The 23919-nt window shown below is 41.8% G+C and overlaps 1 protein-coding gene across 30 annotated transcripts in view; it reads left to right on the top strand.

The window, feature by feature from the left end:
* Nucleotides 1-23919, top strand: part of GPHN (gephyrin) — a 231199-nt gene that overhangs the window by 42653 nt on the left and 164627 nt on the right. For all 30 annotated transcript variants that reach the window (XM_072115197.1, XM_072115191.1, XM_072115194.1 and 27 more), the window contains exon 2: nucleotides 22028-22106. In XM_072115197.1, the coding sequence (XP_071971298.1) occupies nucleotides 22028-22106 (79 nt within the window). The remainder of the gene's footprint in view (nucleotides 1-22027; nucleotides 22107-23919) is intronic.

Here is a 23919-nt window from a genome sequence, read left to right on the forward strand (position 1 = left end):
TACATGGTCTATTGTGAAATTAACATCATAAAGGTGACTTCTCCATTCTCCAGTAGAGACGCGTTTAGACAATGATAAACCGAATAATTAGCGTTTTGCTATGTCGGTGGGTGGAAGACTCTGGCAATATAAAGACACTGGTATTTGTTTTATTTTAATAATTCAGTAGGGTTTCCTAAGGAATAGGCTCTAATGAATTTTGTTTTCGAGAGTCGAGCTTGCTTGGATGCTTTGTAGATGTTGGCCTAGACCACAGTGGATCTATGAACTCTTTCAGTAAAGTATTAGTTAGGCCAAACCAGAAAGCCTTCTTCCTATAGATGACCACTAGAGACTAGATCTACCCTAAGCCACCGAGGAAGCATACACTGACCTCTGCACTTCCTTAGACTTCCAAGATAACGACCATTACATTCTCCAAAACTTGCGTTGTATCTCAACTTAAAGGACATCTACCACCAGGATGAAGGACTGTATGCAAATGAGCCTGAGGGGCTACAGGCTCCATTAACGCCTATAGAGCCGCAGGCTCATTTGCAGACAGTCCTTCATCTTGGTGGTAGATGCCCTAAATTCTTTGTGGCACCAACAGAAGTTCATTTTAGAATTTCATTAACATTCTACATTGTTGCCATTACATCAGGGTTTGTCACAGATTCTCTCACTTTGGGTCCTAATATTATGACCTGTTGGAGTGACCTGGAGTTGAGAAATACTGCTATAGACATCCAGGGACGTAAGCCTTAGCTCGTTTTGACCACCAGAGAAGCTTTGATTGAAAACCTCACCATTAGAGAAGTCTGTTATCTTAAACCAGTGTTTTCAATCATTCATCGACCAGGTACTTTTTCTTGAAATACATTACAGTATAGTACAGGCTTTAAAGGAAACCTACCAGTTAGAATGGCAGGGGTAAGCTGTAAGTACCGAGCACCAGCTCAGGGTGAGCTGGTGCCGGTACTTGCTTTCGTTAGTGTTATTAACCGCGGTATCACAGTTTTAACACTTTTTAAACTTTAGAGCAGGAGAGGCTTCGGCGCTAAAGTTTAAAAAGTGTTAAAACCGCGATACTGCGGTTTATAACACTAACGAAAGTAAGTACCGGCACCAGCTCACCCTGAGCTGGTGCTCGGTACTTACAGCTTACCCCGACCATTCTAAATGGTAGGTTTCCTTTAATCTTATGCAGAGCATATATAGAAATATAAGATTTGTGGTGGTAGTCCTGGAAATCTAGTGTAGTACATAGAAATTTAAAGTCCCATAAGAAGTTTTTTCTGTGTCTCGGTGAAGGTGATTGGAATAGAATAAATTCGGCACAAATAAAATAGTCCATATTTGACTGTTTGTATGGTCTTTGCCTAAGGGCCTCTTCATCTTGATCCTGGCAGTTGTCTTCTGTACACTTGACAAGCCGGGATAGCCTGGAATAAATACTTGTAATTAGCAGGCCGGAGCGTGGGGGACGAGATGTCTGGCGTTCTGGGCTGCTAATTATGCAGGCATGAATTCACACCTCCTGCTCTATAGACTCCTTCCTATCCCAACGTGACGTCACACAGGAGGAGTGAATAATTAGCAGCCTGGAGTGTCGGCCATCTCGTCCCCACGCTAACGGCCTGCAATCCCGTTGTTTAAAGAAGATTAAAGAAGAATACCCCAAGGATTGAAGACCTTAGTTGAGTATGTGTTGTTTGCTTTTTGTTAATTTTACTGGTCGTTTTCCTTTAATTTACTTCCCCTATTGAGATCTTTTATCACAGAGTATACAAAAACCTTCCATCTATTTTTCAGCAGTGATCCAGAGTTAGTTAAATTATCTTGCAGTAGAGGCAAATCCTTTCTCATTCATATCCCTAGTGGTCATGATGGTCCACAAACAATCGACCCGTGGCCCGTATATAATCAGCAGATGAGGTCTACTCCCAGGCCAGTGACCGCAGTAAAGGCTTCCTCTATGATTTGCGGCTTGGACATCTTCTCTTCAATTTCCCTAACTCCGACTCTACCATAATGGACTCCACATCCCTGGATTCTTGGTCACTCTGTTTGTGGAATCTGAATCTGTCCATTTTTATCATGTTTGCTGTCCGCTGGATGAACGTATCGCACACGGAGAAAAGCAATGCCCATGTGCGTGAGGGTAAAATCTGGCAACAAAATATTTACCTGCATCCAAAACCCATCTCTGTGATGTTTTAGTGTCAAAACCTTATAAGCTCACCCCTTTGTTTCTTTTTTTTGTTTTTTAAGAATTTTCTGTTTTAAAACATAACCCTCCCCTGGCCCCCTACTCCCCATCATCCCCAAAAGATTAGGTCACCTCTTTGTTAAAAATTTGTATCCCTAATTTTGATTTTGATGATTATTTGATATTTTTCTGCTCTGCTAACTGTAGTCCACCCATTTTATGTATTATTTTGGGGTTGCCTGCTTTTGAACTTTCTAAAGCTTTGCTATGTCTTTTTTTTGTATGCTTTTGCTTTATCTTTTATACACTACACCGCGTGAGATCCGACTGGTCGGAGATGGGTAGAATTATATTCATGCCGTGTACATCTTTGTTCTCTCTTATGTACTTTATGATAATAGTTTCTTTGGAAGCAGCTACTAGTTAAAGGGGCTGGTCACTTAACCTGAGTAATATGTTTATAAGTGTGGGGGTCAGGATATTGGGTAATTAACCAATATGCATTTATTAATAGTTCTGCTCCGCTTTCTTGATATGTAAAGTGAAGCCTCCTGTCTATTACCTCATCAGCCAGACATTCCTGACCATAAGATGGCCGCAGATGAAGGGTCATGTGATCTCTAACTGTCCATGGACAATTCCCTTGCCCAGATTGTATGATACTATTCATGAATATAAGATCAAGGTCCTGGCAGGGCGATTGTTCATGCACATGACCCTCAATCCGCAGCCATTTTACTGTCAGGAATGTCCGGCTGATAAGGTAAAAGACAGGAGGCTTCACTTTACATATCAGAAAAGCGGAGCAGATCTATTAATATATGTATATTGGTAAATTACCTCATATCCTGCACCCACACTTACACACACATTACAAAAAAAAGAGGAAAAGTGGACACCTCCTTTTAAGTTTTCCATCAGCTAAAATTCCATTTCCATGTCCATCTTTTCCAGTGTTCTCCAATTTAAAACGTAATCTTATCATGCATCGTCCCTTATGCCTATAACATTACAATTGTCACCAGACATACTATTGGTGGTCTTCCATGCCAGACCACCACCACAGCCCATGATACTCAGTTATGAGTCATGGTCTGTAGTCCCCCCTGAATCTTCTTCCTGTTGGAAATGTTGAGCGTGCATTGTGTTCCTATTCGTCTAATAGCTGTGTGATGTTTGCATTTGGTGCCAAAAGTGACCTTAAAATGCAATAAACCTCTAAATTATGATGAATTTTTTTTAGTCGCGTAGAACAGATGTGCGTGACAGGTAGCAGGTTTTAATAAGCAGCGAAAAACCACACATATTCATTAAATGGCAGGAATTCCTAGGTGCTCCCTATGGCATTTATTTTTAGATAAATTGATTACAGCAGCAGATGATACACAAGCGTTACAGTATCTTGCAGCCAAGCAGTGGCCTCTGGAAATTAATAATTACTGCCATGCACAACAGTGTGTGTGCATATGTTTTGCATAATTACTTGGATGGACCTCAAAAAGTCAAATTCCGGGGATTGCAACATATCAAACAGGAAAACAGTTGGTGTTTTTGTATTACCTCTTCGTGGAGGTGGGGGAAGCAACGCGCCAAATACAAGGCAGTTTTGTTGATCTTCTCTTTTTAGTGTGAAAGCATAGAAGAGAATAGATATCATTCATTACCATCCAAATCTGCTAAACTATACGGCCAAAAATCTTTGGACACCCGGCCAGCACACCTGCATAAGCTTCTTGGATGCCCTTTTCCAAATTCGTGGCTGACCGGCCTTTTATAACCTCTACTCTAAATGAAGGCGTTCCACAATATTTTGGAGCTCGTCTATGGAAATCTTTGCCCATTCATTCAGGAGAACATTTCTGATTCCAGACACCGATGTTGGACAAACATCATGTTGACCTCACTCTTAGGACCTCTTCACCCCACAGGTGTACATTGTAGCTAAGTTCAACCACTTGAGCTCCTCCTAACGACAAACCTACCATTAGAGATGAGCTGTACCTGATGGTCGGGTTCGTTGTTTGGGTTTGCCCCTCAGGACATGTAGTCAGATTGACGAGCGATCAACCAATTAGGCGAATTGATGCTCCTTTCAATTATCCATGGTTATGATTGACCAAAGAGACACCACTTGGCTAGTCACAGCCTTGGCTAATTGCTAGGGGAATCAATTTGCTAAATTTGCTGTTCACCCACCAATCTGGCAATATGTCTTCTCAGATAGTTGAACCTAAACCTAGAACCTGCTCATCTCTACCTACCATGAAGGCCTCACGGTGCTGGAAAAGATAACAGCCACACAAAAGTTCCCCAGGACCCCCAGATTGATTGCAGTAGTCCTGTTAGTTTCAACATGTCTGGTCCAACCAAATGAATTGACTACCAATTAGTCAGACCTGATTCTTCACTCCATAGAACATACTTCAACCTCTATTAAGGGTCCAGTTCAGCCAATAGAATAATACCTGTTGATCTCAGACTTGTACAAATGGGGGCCCTCTTAATCCTAATGGAGCAACAGTTCAGCTGCTCCATGTATTCTCCATGTAACTGCTGGGATTAGCTGTACTTTTCGGTACTTTGGCAGTACACACAGTGAATAGAGTAGCAGGGTGCTCATCATTAGGGAAAACCAGACCACTGTACTTGGCCCCAGATTGTAGGAGATAGTTATTCAGTGTGCAGGGCATAGCAAAGATTTTTCAGTCAACCCTTTAAGTAGTTCCCCTATTATACAGATACAGAAGGAGTGTATTGGTGACTACTAACACTAAATGGTGGGGCATTTCCTGAATTGCAATTTTTTACATATTGTTTTTTTTTCTTGTATCATTGATTTTTTTTGGTTGGTTGTCATTTATCAAAAAGGAGCTAATGTATTTCACTATAACATGCTGCTAATGGTGGGAGACTCCCTTTAAAGGTAATTTCCCATGAAAGAAACTTCCCATGAAAGAAACATTTTAATCCCCTAGTGATGTTTAAACGCTAAAGATCATTTCTAACCCCCTACTTTGCAATTGTAGTCTGTTTTATTGCTGTTTTAGCTCCTATGACTTACTAGGCTGTTTAGTGTAAGAATCCAGTGTGTGGACTGGGACTCTCTAAGCAGACACTTCATGATTCTTCTGTGCTATGAGATGCAGCGTGGTGACAATGGGCTTAGATTATCAGGTGAAAGGGTTATATACACTTTCATTTATCTTCTGAACATTCTACTAGTATCTGACACATAGAAAGAGAGAAGAGACAAATCAGAGATGAGATCCATGAGATGGATATAAAACACAATGACACTCTCGGTCCTGCTTCCTCGCCTAATCAATAAAACACACAGTCAGCTCTGTTATAACAACCTAAACTGTCTGTATCTTGTACAGTAAGTCTCTGCAAACTGCTGCTTAGAATTTGATGGCGCTATATGAATAAAGATTATTATTACTATCGTTATATCCGGCAGGAAGTGGCTGTGTCTGAGCTCATCTTGTAATGAGGGGGGGGGGGGAGTGGCTGGAGACAGAGAGCACTGCAGTGTGCAGACAAGAGAAGCTATTCATAAGAAAAATGCGACCATAGTTAGCAGATTTATTGTCGTATCCAGGGGCAACCAAAATTGTAAACGCCAGGACTGATAGAGACAGGTTGGACTTATATCTGTCAAATTCTGTATTTTTTTGTTAATAACAGTGAATTAGAGAGTGTGTTATTTTGTTATCCTGATAATATTTAAGAAACTTTGTGGGAATACCCCTTTGAGGGGCTTTTGTAGTTAATGCTAGATGTTTTTTTTTTGTTTTTTTTAAATTTTATTAAATAATAGAATACCATTTTCCTTTTCCGGAATTCTCCGGTCTTGTTTTTGTATAATCTACAGATGTCATTTTTACAGTCTGTAAGGCTTATTTTGCCTGTCGCTGCCGTGCACCTGTCACCTTATTTCTAATTGAATAATTTCCCGTTTTTTTTTCTTTCTCTCCTGTTTCATTTATTAAATTGAGTCATTTCCTCCAGCTTTGACGAGTCGATGGAAAAATCCTAAAGCGCCCATCCAGTGCAATGGTTTTTAGGTTTGACGAGCGCTGACATTGTGTGGAGAGAGGAGGATAAATCACGGGGAGAAGTTTGTTTAATGCCACCCGCTTCATCATCAGCACAGCTCCATATTTTATCCGCAGCTCGCGCACATGATGGTTTGAGCCGCTGCCCAGTGTAGTAAAATATATTGCGCACACAACAATAATACTGTTTTGTTGTAGATTAAACCTTTGAGAAAATGCATTCAGCAAAACAGCTGAAATGAAGCTGAGCCGGTCCCGTACTGGGAGCCAGAATTGCTGGTCTATGGCTTATTTCATCTCTCGTCTCTAATCACTAATTACATTTTATGTTTGCGCGCAGTCAGAACAGATGTGCAATATATAGATTTATGGGTTTTATGCAAGAAGAAGACCTTTGTGTGCAGTCTGACTGCCATGTCAATGCGACAACTCGACTTATTAATTATTACATCGGGAAAACATAGCCCAGAGCGCGGCTCATCCCAAAAATCCAAGGTCTAGTGCTAAGTATAATGGAAATCCCGGGATATCCCCTTTTAATTGGGTTGACCCATTATAGGAGCCGCCATCTTAACCTTTGCTTATAGTTTAAAGATATCATTCTTTTTCAATAGAGGCAGTCCCCGGGTTACGTACAAGGTAGGTTTGTTCCATAAGTTTGTTCTTAAGTTGAATTTGTATGTAAATTGTAGATTCAGGCAAAAAAATTTTTGTCCGAGTGACAGTTGGAGTTTCAAAATTTTTTGCCGTAATTGGACCAAATATTATCAATAAAGCTTCATTCCAGAAACATTACAGCTGATCATTGCAGTCAGGGATTGTAATAAAGCATTCAGAGACTTCACCAGAGGTCATAGTGGACAGAGGGGTCCATCTTTAACTAGGGGTCGTCTGTAAGTCGAGTGTTCTTAAGTAGGGGAGCCACCAGCAGACAAAAAGGCAAAAAGATAGTCCATAGGGTAGCTCATCACAAAAAAACGGCAAAGATCTAGCCTTGGTGATTCATTGGAATTACAGCGTAGACACTGCCACCAGCAGACAAAAAGGCAAAAAGAAGTCCATAGGGTAGCTCTTCACAAAAAAACGGCAACGATCTAGCCTTGATGGCTAATCGGAATCACAGCGTAGACATCGGTAACCTGATCAAAATCATTTCTTATAGTTTAAAGATATTACTATTTTCAATAGGTTGACTATGATGCCTCCAAACATAGCAGAATAGAGAACAGAGCCATCAGCAGACAAATCTTTAGGCAAAAACATAGTCATAAAGCGCAGCCCATTACAAAAATGCACGATCTAGCGCTAAGTTTAATGGAAATCCCGGGATGTCCCCTATTAATTGGATTGACCCATGCACATTGGAGCCGTCATCTTAACCTTTGTTTATAGTTTAGAGATATCGCTCTTTTTGAATCGTTTCAAAAAAAGTAAAACTGAGCCAACAGCAGACAAATTTTTAGGCAAAAAAAAAGTAGCGTAGCTCATCACAAAAAACCGCCAACGGTCTAGCCTTGGTGTTTGATGAAAATCTCAGCATAGACATTGGTAACCTCATCAAAATCCTTGCTTATAGTTTAAAGATATTACTATTTCCAATAGGTTGACTATGATGCCTCCAAACGTAGCAGAATAGAGAACAGAGCCATCAGCAGAAAAATCTTTAGGCAAAAACATAGTCCCATAGTGCAGATAAGCGCTAAGCGCTAAGTTTGATAGATAGGATCACGGGATGTCCCCTATTAGATGGAATGATCCAGCATAGAGATTGGTACCCCCATCGAAAGATTTTGCTTATACTTTAAACATGCCACTCTTTTCAAATAGGATATGCATGTGGCCTCCAAAAAGAAAAGGGCTACAAGCAAACAAATTTTTAAACATAGTCTATAGTTTAGCTCATTATAAAAGCACACCAATGATGTAGAGCTAAGTTTAATAGAAATCAAGGGATATCCCCTGTTTTTAATGGACTGACCCAGAATACACCTTGGTGCCCTCTATCATGACCTTTGCTTCTATCTTAAATATATCATTCTCTTCAACAGGATGACCTTTATTTATAGGTGACGCGGTCCATAGCACAGCTCATCACAAAAACCCACGATCTAGGGCTAGGTTTAATGGAAATCACAGGATATTCCCCGTTAAATGGTTTGACTTAGCATAGAAATTGCAGCCCCCATCATAACCATTGCTTATAGTTTAAAGGACATCTACCAGCAGGATGAAACACTGTAAACTAAGCACACTGACATACTCACATGTGTCCTCTCTCGCAGGATCTATTCTTCTTTCAGCTTCTTATTCCTAGGTTTTTTTGTACGAAAACAAGGTTTTTAAAATGACGCATTTCCGGGCTCCATTTTGGCTCATTTTTCGTAATCTTTAATGACTTTTATTTTTGAAAACATGGGCATAAGACGCTTAACGAAAAGTGTAACCTGCAAGAGGGGGCACACACAGGTATGTCAGTGTGCTTGGTTTACAATCCTGGTGGTAGATGTCCTTTAAAGAAATCACCCTTTTTCAATAGGTTGACCATGTGGCCTCCAAAAAAATTAGAACACAGAGCAGGGCCACCAGCAGACAAATTTTTTGGTGGCAACTGGCAACATACTCCACAGCGTAGCTTGTCACAAAAACCCACCCATGATCTTGTACTAAGTTTAATGGAAATCACAAGATATCCCCTATTAAATGGATTGACCTAGAATAGAGATTGGTTCCCCTATCATAACCCTTGCTTACAATTTAATGAAATCACTCTTTTTGTTTGAGTTGACCTCCAAAAACAGAACAGAGCCACCAGTGATCGAATATTTTGATCACTACCTTTTAGACATTGGTTTGGTGGTTTTACGTTGATCATCGCTTTTCATCATAGCTTCTTTACAGCTTCAGCCATGACCATGAGTAACTTTTTAGCAAGATGTTTACTGCGCTTTTATGCATGTGTTTTGATCTTATTTATGCCTTTTTAGGGTGGTTGCATCCACATTTTATTAGTTCTTATGGGTTAATCTTATGATCTACTATTATTTACTTCTTGAACCTTTCTGAAGGAGCAGAGCATAACATTTTTAGTGTTGCAATCCTTCTATGCCAACAAATATGCCATATCCCACCCACACAGAGAATGGTGGACTACAATGTATGTTCTAAAGTTGGCGTCAAGCAGACCTATTATATATTTTAGTATATTTTTTATTTTGCTTTGTCCCAGTGGTCTTGGAAACAGGGTAGTCATGTCCTCGTACCAGAATGCCGGCGCTAGGCACTCTTTGACCCGTGTTTATTGCTTTCAGGTAAAATGCAAGACATGCTGGTGAAGGTAACAAATGTGAGACCCTCCCCGAACCTCTTAGAGGGTACTGAGTTTCTAGACCATTGTATACTGAGGAGTTTTTTGTTTCTGATCATAGAGCGTAGGGGACTGAACAAGCACCAACTCCATCAAATGCTGTAGCTATGGCAACACTAGCAAGGCCTCACGAGTCTCTGAAAGGTAGTGATGGACCACGGTTATTATTGTGGGTTACTATGGAAAGGAGCTGTGAACCAAGGGTTTTGGAAGAGGCGAAAGACAATCCTCTAGTAGATAGATGGTGAAAAGTATCTGCATCATATAAAGTTGCCTTCATGGCCACATCCAAGCCATTCTAGTAACCAAACTGGAATCCTATAACGTGCACTGTAGATAGCAAAATTGGTCAAAATTATGCAACTTGCTACGCAGCAATGATGTAACTATTACTTTTGATCAATTGTATAGATTGTCTTGATGAATCTAAAAATTACTATTGGCCTAAAGCAGGGTTGTCGTTGTCGTAGTCAGTTTCCCTACACAGTAGCTAGTAGTCTGAGTTTGCCCAGAGCTGCCACTGTACCATCCAGAGTCCCCCTTAGCCATAGTCTCCACACAGAGTGTCCCCAGATTTACTTACCTTTTCTGCTTCCCTAAAGCTACGGCAAACGTCTTCTTTACTCCTGTGTGTGGCGGCTGTTCGCTCCTGCTCTGAAGCCGGCAGACATGATCATCACAACTGACGGCTTCAGAGCCAGTGTGCACAGCCGCCACACACAGGAGTAAAGAAGACGACTGTGGTAGCTTTAGAGGAGATCGGGGAAAGATGAGTATCGGAGAACCCTGCCCCTATGCTGCGCTCATGACTATGCCCCATGCTTTCTCTTGCATAAAAATCCATAGTTTAGATATTGCTAAAATCACTTTTTCAAATAAAAAGTAGCTAGCCCACAGGATCAAAAGGGTTGTGTCCTGCTCGTCCGAGTCACTGAGTGACAAAGCCAACGTCTCCCTCAGCTCCCTTATGACCCCTCGTTCAGGAATTCCCTCCCTTATTCCTGAGGGAGGGGGAAGGATGGAGCTGAGGGAGACGAGTCACTGTGTGAATAGGACATGCCCCTTGTGACTCAGAGTTTCCTGGGAGGATGCAAGCTACTTTTTAAAAGTGATTTTACCTAGATCTAAGCTATGGATTTTTATACAAATCCATAGCTCAGATTAAAGGTAAAAACCTGATGACAGGTTCCCATTAATGTCCCTATAATCCTTCCTTCATACTACAGTAGTAATTGGGCTCTGGTCTACCAGTCATGCTTACTTAACAAAGTCATGGTGACTATAAAACCCAAGCAAATTAATCTTATTTAGTGATGAAAGCACATTGGGGTCATGCACACCTATAGCTAAAAATCAATACCCCTAACATCAGACAAGATTATTTTACAGTGAATATGATAAATCGCCATCTAAAGCCAGACGCCTGATAAACATAAGAATTAAAAATAAAAAAAAAGGTTCTAGCTATTTCTCTTTTCATAATTCAATTGATCATATTGCAATTATAAGTAGAAAATATGTAATGACATCTTCCCTGTGACAGCCATGTTGCTGCTCCTTTTCTGTAGAGTTCTGCATCTGGCTATAAAATAACTGGCTGCAGCTGGAGCCTATCCCCTTTGCTGTGCCGTCTGCTGTGAGATGTATTGATTGACAATCTCCACCCAATCACCAAATCTTTATGGCTGAACACAGGATGATCTGCTGGTTGACGCCCTGGAAATTGGAAGAGGGGCTTGGATATCCTCTTATGAACATAAATTTTATAGATAGCAGGTTCTTGGGAAGAGATGATGATCCAAGGATCTATTCTGATAGGTAGAGTTTGTATGTTCTCTCCGTGATTCCGTGGGTTGTCTCCCACACTCTAAAACATACTGGTAGGCTGATTCGATTGTGAACCTGGGGCAGGGACTGATTTGGTTAGATTTGATGGAACTGCGTCTGACCTATTGAAACCCTGTCTCCTTGGCCCTCAACCAGTCAAAAATAGAAGGTAGTTGACACCAGTTTTCGTTACAAGATGTCTATGAGCCTGTTTTAGAAATGCGTGGAGGTTTGTATAGACCGAAAGGGGTCAACTTATTGTTTCCTTAAGTTATTTTCTACACTTGCTGGTCCTTTAAGACATGCAAATGTAGCATTTTGGCCCTTATGTGTTAATGTAAGACCCTTTTTTTTCGTCTAGTCTAAGGCTACCTTCACATGACGTGTGCCCGCTGTACCATAACACGGTGGGCACGCGTCGGCACCCGGGAGAGGAGGAGGGGGTGAGCGCCCCTCTCCGGCGCCATATTCCGGAGAAAGATAAGATATGTCCTATCTTTCTCCCGGCTATGGGACGGTCCGGTGCCGTCCTGCGCCATTCGGCCTTTGCCATCTATGGGGACATATATACGTCCCCCATACGGTCGTGTGAGTATAGCCTAAATCTCTCTCTATGTGCTTTTGTATAAAGATATTTACGAAGCTTCTATATCCTCGTCGTAGGGCTTTAAGTGTTAGAAAAAGGACAGCGGTAACCGATGCAGGAGCTTAGTACATTAATCAAACATGAAATAACGTAGAAATAGAAAGAATCCCCAGTGCAGCTCGCTGCTTTGTTTCTCGCACTGTAGCGGTGAGTGGACAGCTCTGCAGTAGCGCTACTGTCTTGAGTAGGCGGCACGGCACAATGAAATAACTCAACACATCATTAGAGTTGCTAAGATACAAAGATTTTCATTTTCCATAGTAATGCACTTTTATTTTTTTATTATTTTTTTATGATATTTTTGGAATCCATTTGTTCTGTGATAGTAGTTCATGCAACTTGTTTATCTATGCCGGGCTGAATAGGCCTTTTCATGGCGCTGTGTTGGGGAGAACAAAGGGAAGCGCCTATGAGATGCATTTTATTGTACGGATGTCAATGGGTGTTTAATATCCCACAAAAGGGAAATGTGACATTGTGTCAGGCAAGTTAATGATTTGATGATTTATTACACAGGTCCCGCCATGGATCTCGGTGAATGGGGGAGTTCGTCCCTTTTTTTTTTTTGCGTCAGGGTTAACTATGTTCTTGTTGTGATGCATGTGATTCTAAGTATTATAAATGTTTTGGGCTAAAAATATTAAAGGGGTTGTGCCAACTTGTTTACGTATCCACTATCCACTGCTGGGATCCCCATCGAACATGAAACGGGCTCCCAGTGATCTGGAGAACATACATCAGTCCATACTTCTGGATGGACTGATGGCTTGAGCATGAGTCTTGCCACTCCATTTAATTGTATGGGAGTGACGGAGATTATCGAGCACAATCTCAGCCCCCACATCTACTGACAAGGGTAGTGCTGTAGATAGGTAAATGATGGGCTCGGCAATATCCATTACTCTCATACTGTTGAATGAAGCACCAAACACATGCTCAAACTGCAGCTGGGTCAGCCATTCTCTGGATTGCTGGTGAACCTGTTCTCGTGACTGGTGGGGGTTCTAGGAGTACTTGCTCTCCCCTTTCTGTGGAAAACTGAGACAACTGTTCGAATTATCTATCCCCAGGTTAGGTAAAATATGTCATATTTACACCCAGCAACTCCACAAATCAGCTTTTCTTGCCCAACTTAGAATGAAACAGGAAGAAGACTCTGTGTCGAAAACCCAGGGCACTGAAGTTTCGCTCCCAGCTGATCGGATATTGATGACCACAGAGGTCGCTATAACGCCTCTACAAGCGTCATAGATGCTTGTACAGCCAATTTTACTCTTTTAAAAAGGCCTGTGCAGGGCCATGGTCTGGTCTGAGGGGGGGCAAGTGGCATTACCTTTAGTCTGGGGGTTTGCGGTTTGTGCTATAATCCGTGTCTGTAGGATGTAGTTTTGGAGGAGTTCTAAAAGGACTGGGCACCCCTTATTTAATGCATGATGTAAGATTACTAGTTGCCTCAGTTGGCTATTTAAACCTGTCACCCTTAAAAAAGGCACTCGGTGCTAAAACAGACACAGTAGTGTTACACTGCTAGCGTTATCGGAAACTTCCGATAACGCTAACAAACACTGCTGCGCTGTACAATAGAAATGCCGGACGGCTATCAAAGCAGTCTGGCGTATTCATGAGGGCGTGGTCATAGGCGCTGGCTCTTCCCCGGGTCTCCCCGCACACTCCGTAGGCCGAGGGTGACTGCCGCGCGGCATGCAGCATTCAACCGCCCCCTCATGAATACGCCGGACCACTGGTAGCGCGTTTCCAATGTACAGCGCTGCAGTGTTTGTTAGCGTTATCTGAGGTTTCCGATAACGCTAGCAGTGTAACACTGCTGGGACTGTTGGAGCACTAGGAGCTGCATACTTTAGTAACCAGCTCCTAGTGCTGTTTTTGAGAGCACCTGTCACCCCATATAGCCCGCTAGGAGCTGTTTACTACAGTAACAAGCTCCTAGCGCTACCCCAGATGTGTTAAACTGCTAGCTTTATCGGAACCTTCAGCTTATAGCGGTACGTCGTATACATGAGGGGGCCATCCGGGGTGCTACCCCTCCCACACCATATGAGAGAATTGAGGCACTAATCATTTTCTTTCTTAAATCTATTATTTGTAATAAAAACATTTTCATGCTCCTCCTTGTGGAAAAAAACTTCTCAAAATTTGTAAGAGGAATATTATTACCCTTCTGGAAAAATGTTTGTGCAACCTCCGGACGATTTGTATTTTTAGTATGGAAAGCAAGGTATCTTCTTTGCATGTGATTATGATAGTTGCAAATCCATAATTGCAAACCAATTATTATTCAGTGACCCAATACATTGGCACCGCCCCATCTTTATTTGGGTTTCAAATGTAAGCAATATAGTCATGTTTTCAGCCATGCTGTTTTATGGGTCAAACTTACACTTAAAGTGTAGCCTTTTTTAGATGTTCTTCCTTTTGGATCAACACATTTTGTATTGCCTAAAAGACTCCATGTATTGACTTGATCTCTGATAAAAACTTGTACCCATCGCAGACATCACCACTTAGGTCTCTTTGGTCCTTGGTGTCTAAGTACTGTATAGTGTTTTTTCTCTATATTGCGATGATACAAATAGTCAAGACTTTTTTTTAAAGGGGTTTCTCACAAAGCATCCACAGGATAGGGCCTAACTTGCTGATCAGTGGGGGTCTCCATGATGGGGGTCCAATGTACCCCTGTCACACCCCTGGTAGCACCACCAAGATGGCCGGGCTGCCCCATTCATCTCTATGAAGCTGAGCACCGTATTCTGTGGATAGGGCCTATCTTGCTTTATCAGAAAACCCATTCAAGTAGTTTTTTTTTTACTTATTATTTATTAAGCACATCATAAAGTCTAGAAGTCATTATAGCGATGTTGTATTGGCTGCCGGAACGTTATTTTGGATGATTAAAATAGTTCTCAAACTTTACATACAAGATCATTAATTGCTTCAGTTAATTAGCTTTACTCATCCGAGATTATTTGTATAATGTGGGTGTGTGATTTATGTAGCCGAGTCCAGTATCAAACAACATAATACGGATAGTTTACCAAAAGTAACTTATAATGGTGGTGAGTAATGGCTTTTTTTAAGAAATTGATTCTGCGAGGGATGGCTTTTGTCTTTTGCCCAAACTTGAAAACCTCAAGGCGTAAAGTAAGAGATCTAAGAGAATGACCGGAAATAGAATTACACATTTTTTAAATTAGTTTATTAGTTAACAGCACTTAGATAAGAATATTCCCATTCTGACCATACACATTAGCAGAACAACCACCAACTTTCTCACCCTGGTGGAAATCTACCACCAGGGTCCTCCATGCTAGTTTGTGCCCCCTCTGATCTAAGTTAATAGCTATGGAACCCGGAACCCCTCAGGCTAATTTGCATATTTTTTAAAAACTAGAGCAAAAGATGCTAAAAGAAGAACAGATCCTGCCAGAGGGTGCACACACCAGCATAAAAGTGTGCTTGGTTTACAATTGTTCATACTGGTGGTAGATTTACTTTAAATTCAGGCAAGTGGGGGAGTTGGTGGTTGTTCTGCTGATCTGTATGGCCAGAATGGGCATAATCTTATCTTTTGGGCTGTTAACAGATAAAAACTGAATTTAAAAACTTGTAATTGATGAATTTGATGTTTTACTCTACGCTTTGAGGTTTCCAAGACAAAAACCATGTCTCACAGAATGAATTTCTAAAACCGTCATTACTCATCACCATTACAACTGAACTTGGAGAGGCTTTCAATGGTTCTAGGACAGAAATCCACTCCAAGACTCATTTGGTGAAGCTTATCTACCCGCAAACAAAAAGAACTGACCAGTTGAAATTGAACATGCCCCAACCTTCTCTCTTACAATAGTGGGGAGGCATGCAAACATTACCTGGTTGGCTTGCCCACTTACCTAGTGGGTATTGTCGGCTCAAGCAGCTGAACAACCCTAATTTATGGTCACGTCTGGTATAATTAGAGCTTAGCCCACAATAGCTTAATTGTTATCTGTCTCACATCTTTACATGTTGAGCATAGGTGCAATTTTTCAGATTAATTCATACCAGCCAAACCCTGTTTCAGAGTTCTTGCTGCTCATCAGTAGGGAAGGGTTACTAGATAGCTACCTTGGATGGCAAGCTTGAGAGGTCTATCAATGATCTGTCACAATGGCACATAAAAACTTATTTTCTCAGACAGCACTCCATGGGGAGGGGGAAAATTACACTTAACTTACACCAGCCAAACTAAAGACCCATCTGGCAACTATCTTTGGTTTCTTGCCACTCATTAATACAAAACATATGATTGAAAGTTGTTGAAAAACGGGGAGCAATAAGTTACTGCTTTAAATTTTGGTGGGACCTTGCGATAAATAAGGGGGGTTTGGGTTGCAGTTTGGGCACTCAGCCGCTAAAAGGTTCGCCATCACTGCCCTATGTCTTAAAACCTTATTAAACCTTTTGCTTTAACTAATGGGGACAATTCAGGTCATTCCACAATAGTGTACTTGGTAGAGGTTTCATGTCTGTGGTTAATATTGAGCGTATGTTGCAATTCTTTTCAGTTAAATTTACATCTACCAAATCTGTTGACAGCACTGTTTCAGGGTTCATTTGCTTCATCAGTACAGAGCAGGATTTATGACTACCTGGATGATATGTTAGACAAAGGGCAGGCGGTAACTTTTTCTTTTATTGAACGGTTATTTATTGACACATCTGTTTCAGTTTTTTTCCCCTCTCATCATTACTTGGCGCCTTATATGCAGCCATGTATAGTTGCTATTGCCCCTCATCAGTACAGTGCATGGTTACAAGATGGCTAGTTGAAATGCCTTAGATACAGTCCTGCATAGGTGTTATTGCCCTTCACCAGTACAGTGCATGATCACAGGATGTCTAGCTGAGATGCCTTAGATACAGTCCTGTATAGGTTCTGTTGTCCCTCATCAGTGCAGTGCATGGTCACAGGATGGCCAGCTGAGATGCCTTAGATGCAGACCTGTATAGGTGCTATTGCCTCTCAGCCTCTCATCAGTACAGTGCGAGATCACAGGATGGCCAGCTGAGATGCCTTAGATGCAGACCTGTATAGGTGCTATTGTCCCCCATCAGTACAGTGCATGATCACAGGATGGCCAGCTGAGATGCCTTAGATGCAGACCTGTATAGGTGCTATTGTCCCCCATCAGTACAGTGCATGATCACAGGATGGCCAGCTGAGATGCCTTAGATGCAGACCTGTATAGGTGCTATTGCCTCTCATCAGTACAGTGCGAGATCACAGGATGGCCAGCTGAGATGCCTTAGATGCAGACCTGTATAGGTGCTATTGCCTCTCAGCCTCTCATCAGTACAGTGCGAGATCACAGGATGGCCAGCTGAGATGCCTTAGATGCAGACCTGTATAGGTGCTATTGTCCCTCATCAGTACAGTGCGAGATCACAGGATGGCCAGCTGAGATGCCTTAGATGCAGACCTGTATAGGTGCTATTGCCTCTCAGCCTCTCATCAGTACAGTGCGAGATCACAGGATGGCCAGCTGAGATGCCTTAGATACAGACCTGTATAGTTGCTATTGTCCCTCATCAGTACAGTGTAAGATCACAGGATGGCCAGTTGAGATGCCTTATATTCAATCCTTTATAGCTATTATTGTCATCAGTATCACATGTGGTGTCTGCACATTGCTAGGTCCCTTCATTTTAGAAACTGTGCCCCACTTCCAAAAAGCAATACTTAAAAACATGTTTTTTTCTATATATATAATGCAATTGTTTTTGTCTCAATATAAAATCCTTGTGTGTTCTGTTTTCTGTTTGGAAATCCACAACTACAGTAGGTCTGCAGATTTTTTTTTCTCATCTTCCAGCCTTTAAGTCAAGCTCTCATTTTCATTTAATTTGGCTTCGCTTCAATTATAAATCCTGCTGATTACATGCATTTTTCCCTCTTCTAATTATAGCACTGCAAAGCAATACTTGTTTAGGTGGCATTACAGGGGTTTTGTTTTTGCCCATATCTCGACAGTAACGGAAATTTCTGTTAGTCAGCTTGATTAATTGCCAGGATGGGGAGGAGGGCTCACCGTTTTATTTTTATATGGAGCAATAGTTAATCTAGGTTTCACGATTTATTTTTGGGTCATAATTCAGCTTTAACTGTACGTCGGGATCCTTTTTACTGCACGTACTGGAAATCTTTAAGTGCAAAATAGAAAGGAACTTTGAATTATTAGGACAACAATAGGTATACCTTATGCTTTCTGGTTAATTTTTACCGTAACGGGCACCTTCGGGCCTTCAATTCAGTTTGAGGATTTTTTAAAAAATAATCTAGGGCCTACTGTTGTGCTTCCTTTTATTGCACTGTATCATGCATCACGGCCCTGACGTATTCAGAATCACGTCTCCTTAGGGCTCATGCAGACTAACGTATGCCCATCGGGCCATAGCCCGGTTGGCACACGTCGGCGAGCCCGTGCACCATAGCCGTTTATGGAGGATGTATTTACAACCGTACATACGCCCTCCCCTGACGGTCGTGTGCCCGTAGCACCGTAGCACGGCGGGCACACGGTAGCACGGTGGGCACAAGGCAGCACGGGGTGAGGAGGAGGAGGTGAGTGCTGCTCACCCCCGCCCCTCTCCATAGGAACATATGGGCCACGGCGCCGTAATACGGGAAAAGATAGGACATGTCCTATCTTTTCCCGGGCTACGGAGCGGTACGGTGCCGTACATGCGTACCGCTCCCGTACAGAGCCGTGAGCCCATAGAATTGTATGGGGGACGTATATATACGTCCCCCATACATGTTTGTGAATGTAGCCTTATAGTGTAGGATGCAGAGGTTTATGTTGTCCTAGTCGGAAGCCAATGTAAATCCATTTTAAGCAACTGTTTTGGGCAACAGTGACTACTAATGTTGGGTCAGAGAACGATAAAGTCAAGAATCGTGACCATTCAAGGAATTCTGGGAACTCCAAAAGTTTCAGTTTTCACTTATTTTAGAGCAGGTGTTATTCCCGTCTGTCTTTGCAGCATCATTTCCTTTTTCTAGGACCGCTCACAACAGGGGATCACGTTCACTTGCATGAGGCCCAAGGGAGGATCGGAGGCAGAGTGACACCTCAAACTAACCCATTGTGAAATATTTCAAAATGAGTTTGGCCATCTTTTCCTGAACCCCCACAGACATATGTGACCCTTTTGTAATTGGATTTGGAGTCCAATTGCCCAACATTCTAAATAACTTTACCTATGAATATGGCGTGGAGCGAGCACCGTGGGAATTCATCACAACAGTTGTCAAACTGAACTGCTATGTTACGTAGACATTTGGATTCAGAGAACAAGTGAAAATCCAGATACAAAAGGGGTACAAGTGTCCAATGATTGGATCCCGAGTAATGGGCTGCACCTGGTTGGTTCTGTGACCATTTAAGGCCCCAAACACAGGCTGTATGGTGATAAGGCTGCACAATTTACTGCTGTATCACGGCCATATAGCTGTGTATAAGGGGCCTAAATCAACTGTCAGCCTGGCTGCATGTTGAATTTTAGGATTTGAATATACTTCATGTCAGGCTAGAGAATACATTGAAGCATGAAACAATTCAGCATGTCGACTTAGAAGGTTGTATCCCTGTAGAAATTAAGACCTTAACCTTTCTGGGGGAAAAAAATCAATAGCATCAAGTAGACATTTGGATGCCAAGAACAAGAGAAAATCCAGATGCAAAAGGTTGTTTTGGATGTATGTCCAGCGTACAAGAAGAAACACATTACCTTTAATTGAAAAGTATATTTGTGTGTAAGGGCACTTGCGGGTTAAATGTAATAAAGTCCCCACTGTTGATGTCGGAGCGGAGACTAATGAATCTCCCTCGTTGCTCTTTTAGAATAATTCCTTTAACCAATGGGGAAATTAGTTGTTTCCTCAACACGTTCTGTGATGTAAAACCTTTAATACTTTGGTAGCCAGCCTTTGGAGTTGGCCAGGATTTAATTTTTGAGTCTTAGAGTGGCCCTTATTAGGCCAACGGCCATCACGACCTCACCTTCCCAATTATATTACTGTGCATGCATGTATTTGAAAAGAAAGAGAGGAGGAAGTCAATGACGGTGGCCCATGGGAACAACTTGCGTAAAACGATTTTGTCTGAAATAAGCCAAAAAATGATGCACATGTTGGATAGTCAGCAGAATTATCTCCAGTTATCAGTGTTCTCTCCAAGATGGCCAACACAGGATACTACATCTCCCATGATCCCTCAGTTCTCAGTAGCAGCTCTGCTCCCAGTGATAATGTAACAGACTGTCCTGCTCTGTTACTATAGTAATGATGTGTAACTGCCATCACTGCACATTTCCTCTCTGAGATGACACTGGATGTGGTGCAACCAACAGACTACAGCCAAATGTAGTGATGTTCAGGCAGGTGCAGGACATGTGACCAGCGCCCATCTTCTCTGTGTCTCCTCCTCAGGGACAAAATCAGTGGACTGATTAAAGGGCCAATAGCATTTTATTTCTCAATCATAGTGTATGTTCACAGCATTTTTCTGATAAGGGGAGCAAAATTTTAAACAACTAATTACACATTAGCTTATATTTTAGTGACCCATTTGAATATGAATTATGCGTAATCCTGGAATACCCCTTTAACAGCTTTTAAGGTAAATCAGAAGCCAGCAGAGATCGCATTTACTCCTCTACAACTGTCTTTAACGCTTGTAAAGGCCGTTTTACCCCTGAAAAAAGTCCCAGGTGGGACTTTTCCTCTGCCTGAGCCGTGGTGCTACTCTTGAATTGTGGGAGTGCACTCTTACGTGCATATAAAGCTGTAATAGATTGATCTGGGGTTCTTTGGTGTTAGCATAGTCTGGTCTGGAGGGGTTTGAAGGAAATCAACTGCAAAAACATAAAAAAAAAACCTACAAATATTCACCTCCGCTCCTCTCCATGTTGAACCCGTCGCTGTCCGTCGCTAGTCTTGATATGCCGGTATCACCTAGAAAACAAACTGATAATTAGCAGCATGGAGTACCTGGACAAGATGTCTGGCGCTCCTGGCTGCTAATTATGCATGTATGTATATGTATTACTGAAAATTTAATACTCCTCCTTGGCTAAAAATACTCCTCAGAAATGGTAAGAAGAGTAGTATTACCCTTATGGAAAATTGGATTAGTGGATTTTTTTGGACAATTTTCCAGTTCCTAAAAAGCCTAAGGACTAGTTTTAACTTGAAGGACAATCCACCAATAAGGATGTGCGTTTTTTCCAACACACCCACTGGAGAGATGGAACAATAACAAGTGCCTATTGTGGTCAGGATGTTGTCAGGGTCATTCATGGACATTCTGGGGATATCAGAGATGTTCCTCATGGCTGGTCTCCATAATGACTATTAAATGGAAGTCAGAGTTGGTAAAAGGGACTCAGAATGGCCTATTTCGGTATTCCAAAATGAGGCTACTTATGGGAGGTCATTGTTTAAGCAGCAGGAGTCCAAAAACTTTGACCTTTGTTGATCTCCAAACCCAAAGCATAAAGGAAATTTACCATCAAAATCCATCATGATAAATCAGGGGTGCTTACGCAAAGATCCAGGCACTGTGACTGTGTTAATCTTCTTATATTATCCATGGCCTCCTTCCTTCTAAAATCAACGTTTAAAATTATGCTAATGAGCCAGAAGCTGTGGAATATATGTACTCATATACATATTATGCTGTACAATGTGCAGCATAATATGTATCATCCTTTCTTCTTGAGTGTGTCATGTCAGATGCTAGGGCCCCATGACACTCTGGGCCCCATAGTAGCCACTATGGCTGCTACCACTTTAGTTACGCCCCTGCTAAAATGTAGTCTGCGATGTGACCCGGGGCTGGGTAAGTCTATTGACCACCTCTTCTGTGTTTTATTGGCAGTGAGTGACAGCTGCTTCAGGAACCTCGCAGAAGATCGTAGTGGCATCAACCTTAAGGATTTAGTCCAAGATCCTTCATTGTAAGTACAGAGTTTTGTGGCTTTTCAGCACTATTTGACATCTTTGCCTTTTGAAGTTATGGATATTTTTATTATTGAAGCAGACATGGTACAAGACACTGTCCCCTGGTGGTGAAGGTTTTACTGGAAATACAATATCTATGTCATTTCCAATAATTATTAGAGGTCAGAAAGCTAGAAGGAAAGCCAACAGATTATTTTGGTGTAGGTTTTGGTGTCCCTTGTCATTTTTCCATAAGAGCTGAATGGCACGGAGACTGGAAGCTGCATATATTATTAAAACAACCAAACCAAATGTGCCCACCATCATTTACAATAATTATCATAGGCACCAAAATCAATATACCAAGTCTAAAACAAGAATTTACAACAAATCAATTCGTCATAATTATCAGGGCAATTCATAACATATTATAAAATGCTTACAGGTATAATTATCCACCAAATTATCCAAAAAATAAAATGGAGGTACCTTCCCGCATATGAGTAAATATGCATCAAACTTACACTCACCCGTAAGCATTTTAGGAGAGGGTTATGGACAATCCCAGGAGAGCAATTCAAACACCACAACTCGCGTTTCGCACCTGTTTCTACGTCAGGAGGTCATATAACACCTTGGTGTTGTGCCAAAGGTTATACACCTGCCATTGAGGAGTTTTCCACTTTAAGCACATCATAGCAATTAATTGATATTGTTTACGTAACAAAAAGTTCTAACATTTTCCAGTATACTTTCTGTATGAATTCTTTATGGTTTTCTAGATCTCTGCTTGCTGCCATACAACAGGAGTTTTCATCGTTTGCTTCCCTGTAGATAAACAATGGTCCATGGTCATGTGATGTCACACAGGTACACGGCTCGTGATAACATGCAGTGTAATGCAAGCTATGTGATACTAACGAATCGCGCACCTGTGGGACATCACATGACCATGGACCGTTGTTTATCTACAGGAAGTAAAAGATGAAGCTTCCTGTTGCAGGACAGCAAGAAGGGATCTAGAATGTAGAATTTATATCATGTATAATGAAATCACTTTTTTCATTACAGAAACCATATCAGTTATTTGCTGGAATGTGCTTAAAGGACATCTACCAATAAGATGAATGATTCTAAACCAAGCACACTGACATACTGGTGTGTGCCCCCTCTGGCAGGGTCTTCTTTGTTTTGAGCTTCTATGCCCTAGTTTTTAAGAAAAAAAAGACTTAAAAAATGATGCAAATGAGCCTGAAGGTCTCCAGACTCCATTAACACCTATGGAGCCCCTCTGGCTCATTTGCATAGTTTTTGCATAAACCAGGGCAAAGTAATTTAAAAGAAGGGGGCACACGCCAGTATGTCAGTGTGCTTGGTTTACAATTATTGATCCTGATGATGTCCATTAAAGTGAACAACCCCTTTTAAAGGGCACCAACCACCCCGATTCTACCTATAAAGGTAGAACAGGTGGTAGGTGGATGAATGGGACGTGAGGATAGCTCTTTTTTGGGCTAATCCTCACGTCCCAGCTATCTTTTAGAAAACTTTAATGAAGGCATATGTAAATTTTGTTATGCTGCTACTGGGGCGTGGAGTAGCCGGACATGAGGCTACCAGTCGCGGCTACTCCACGCCACAGTAGCCAAGTTACTCCGAGTCCCCCGGCATCTTCGGTCTTCTGCGCATGCGCAGTAGCTCTGGCCTCGGAGCCACGGCCAGAACGCCGGGGACTCTGACGAGGGCTGCATGCCGAAGATTAAATGGTAGGCGGAGTAACGTGGCTACTGGGGCGTGGAGTAGCCGCGACTAGTAGCCTCATGTCCGGCT

Source organism: Engystomops pustulosus, chromosome 7 (assembly GCF_040894005.1).
Source record: "Engystomops pustulosus chromosome 7, aEngPut4.maternal, whole genome shotgun sequence".
Classification (NCBI taxonomy): domain Eukaryota; kingdom Metazoa; phylum Chordata; class Amphibia; order Anura; family Leptodactylidae; genus Engystomops; species Engystomops pustulosus.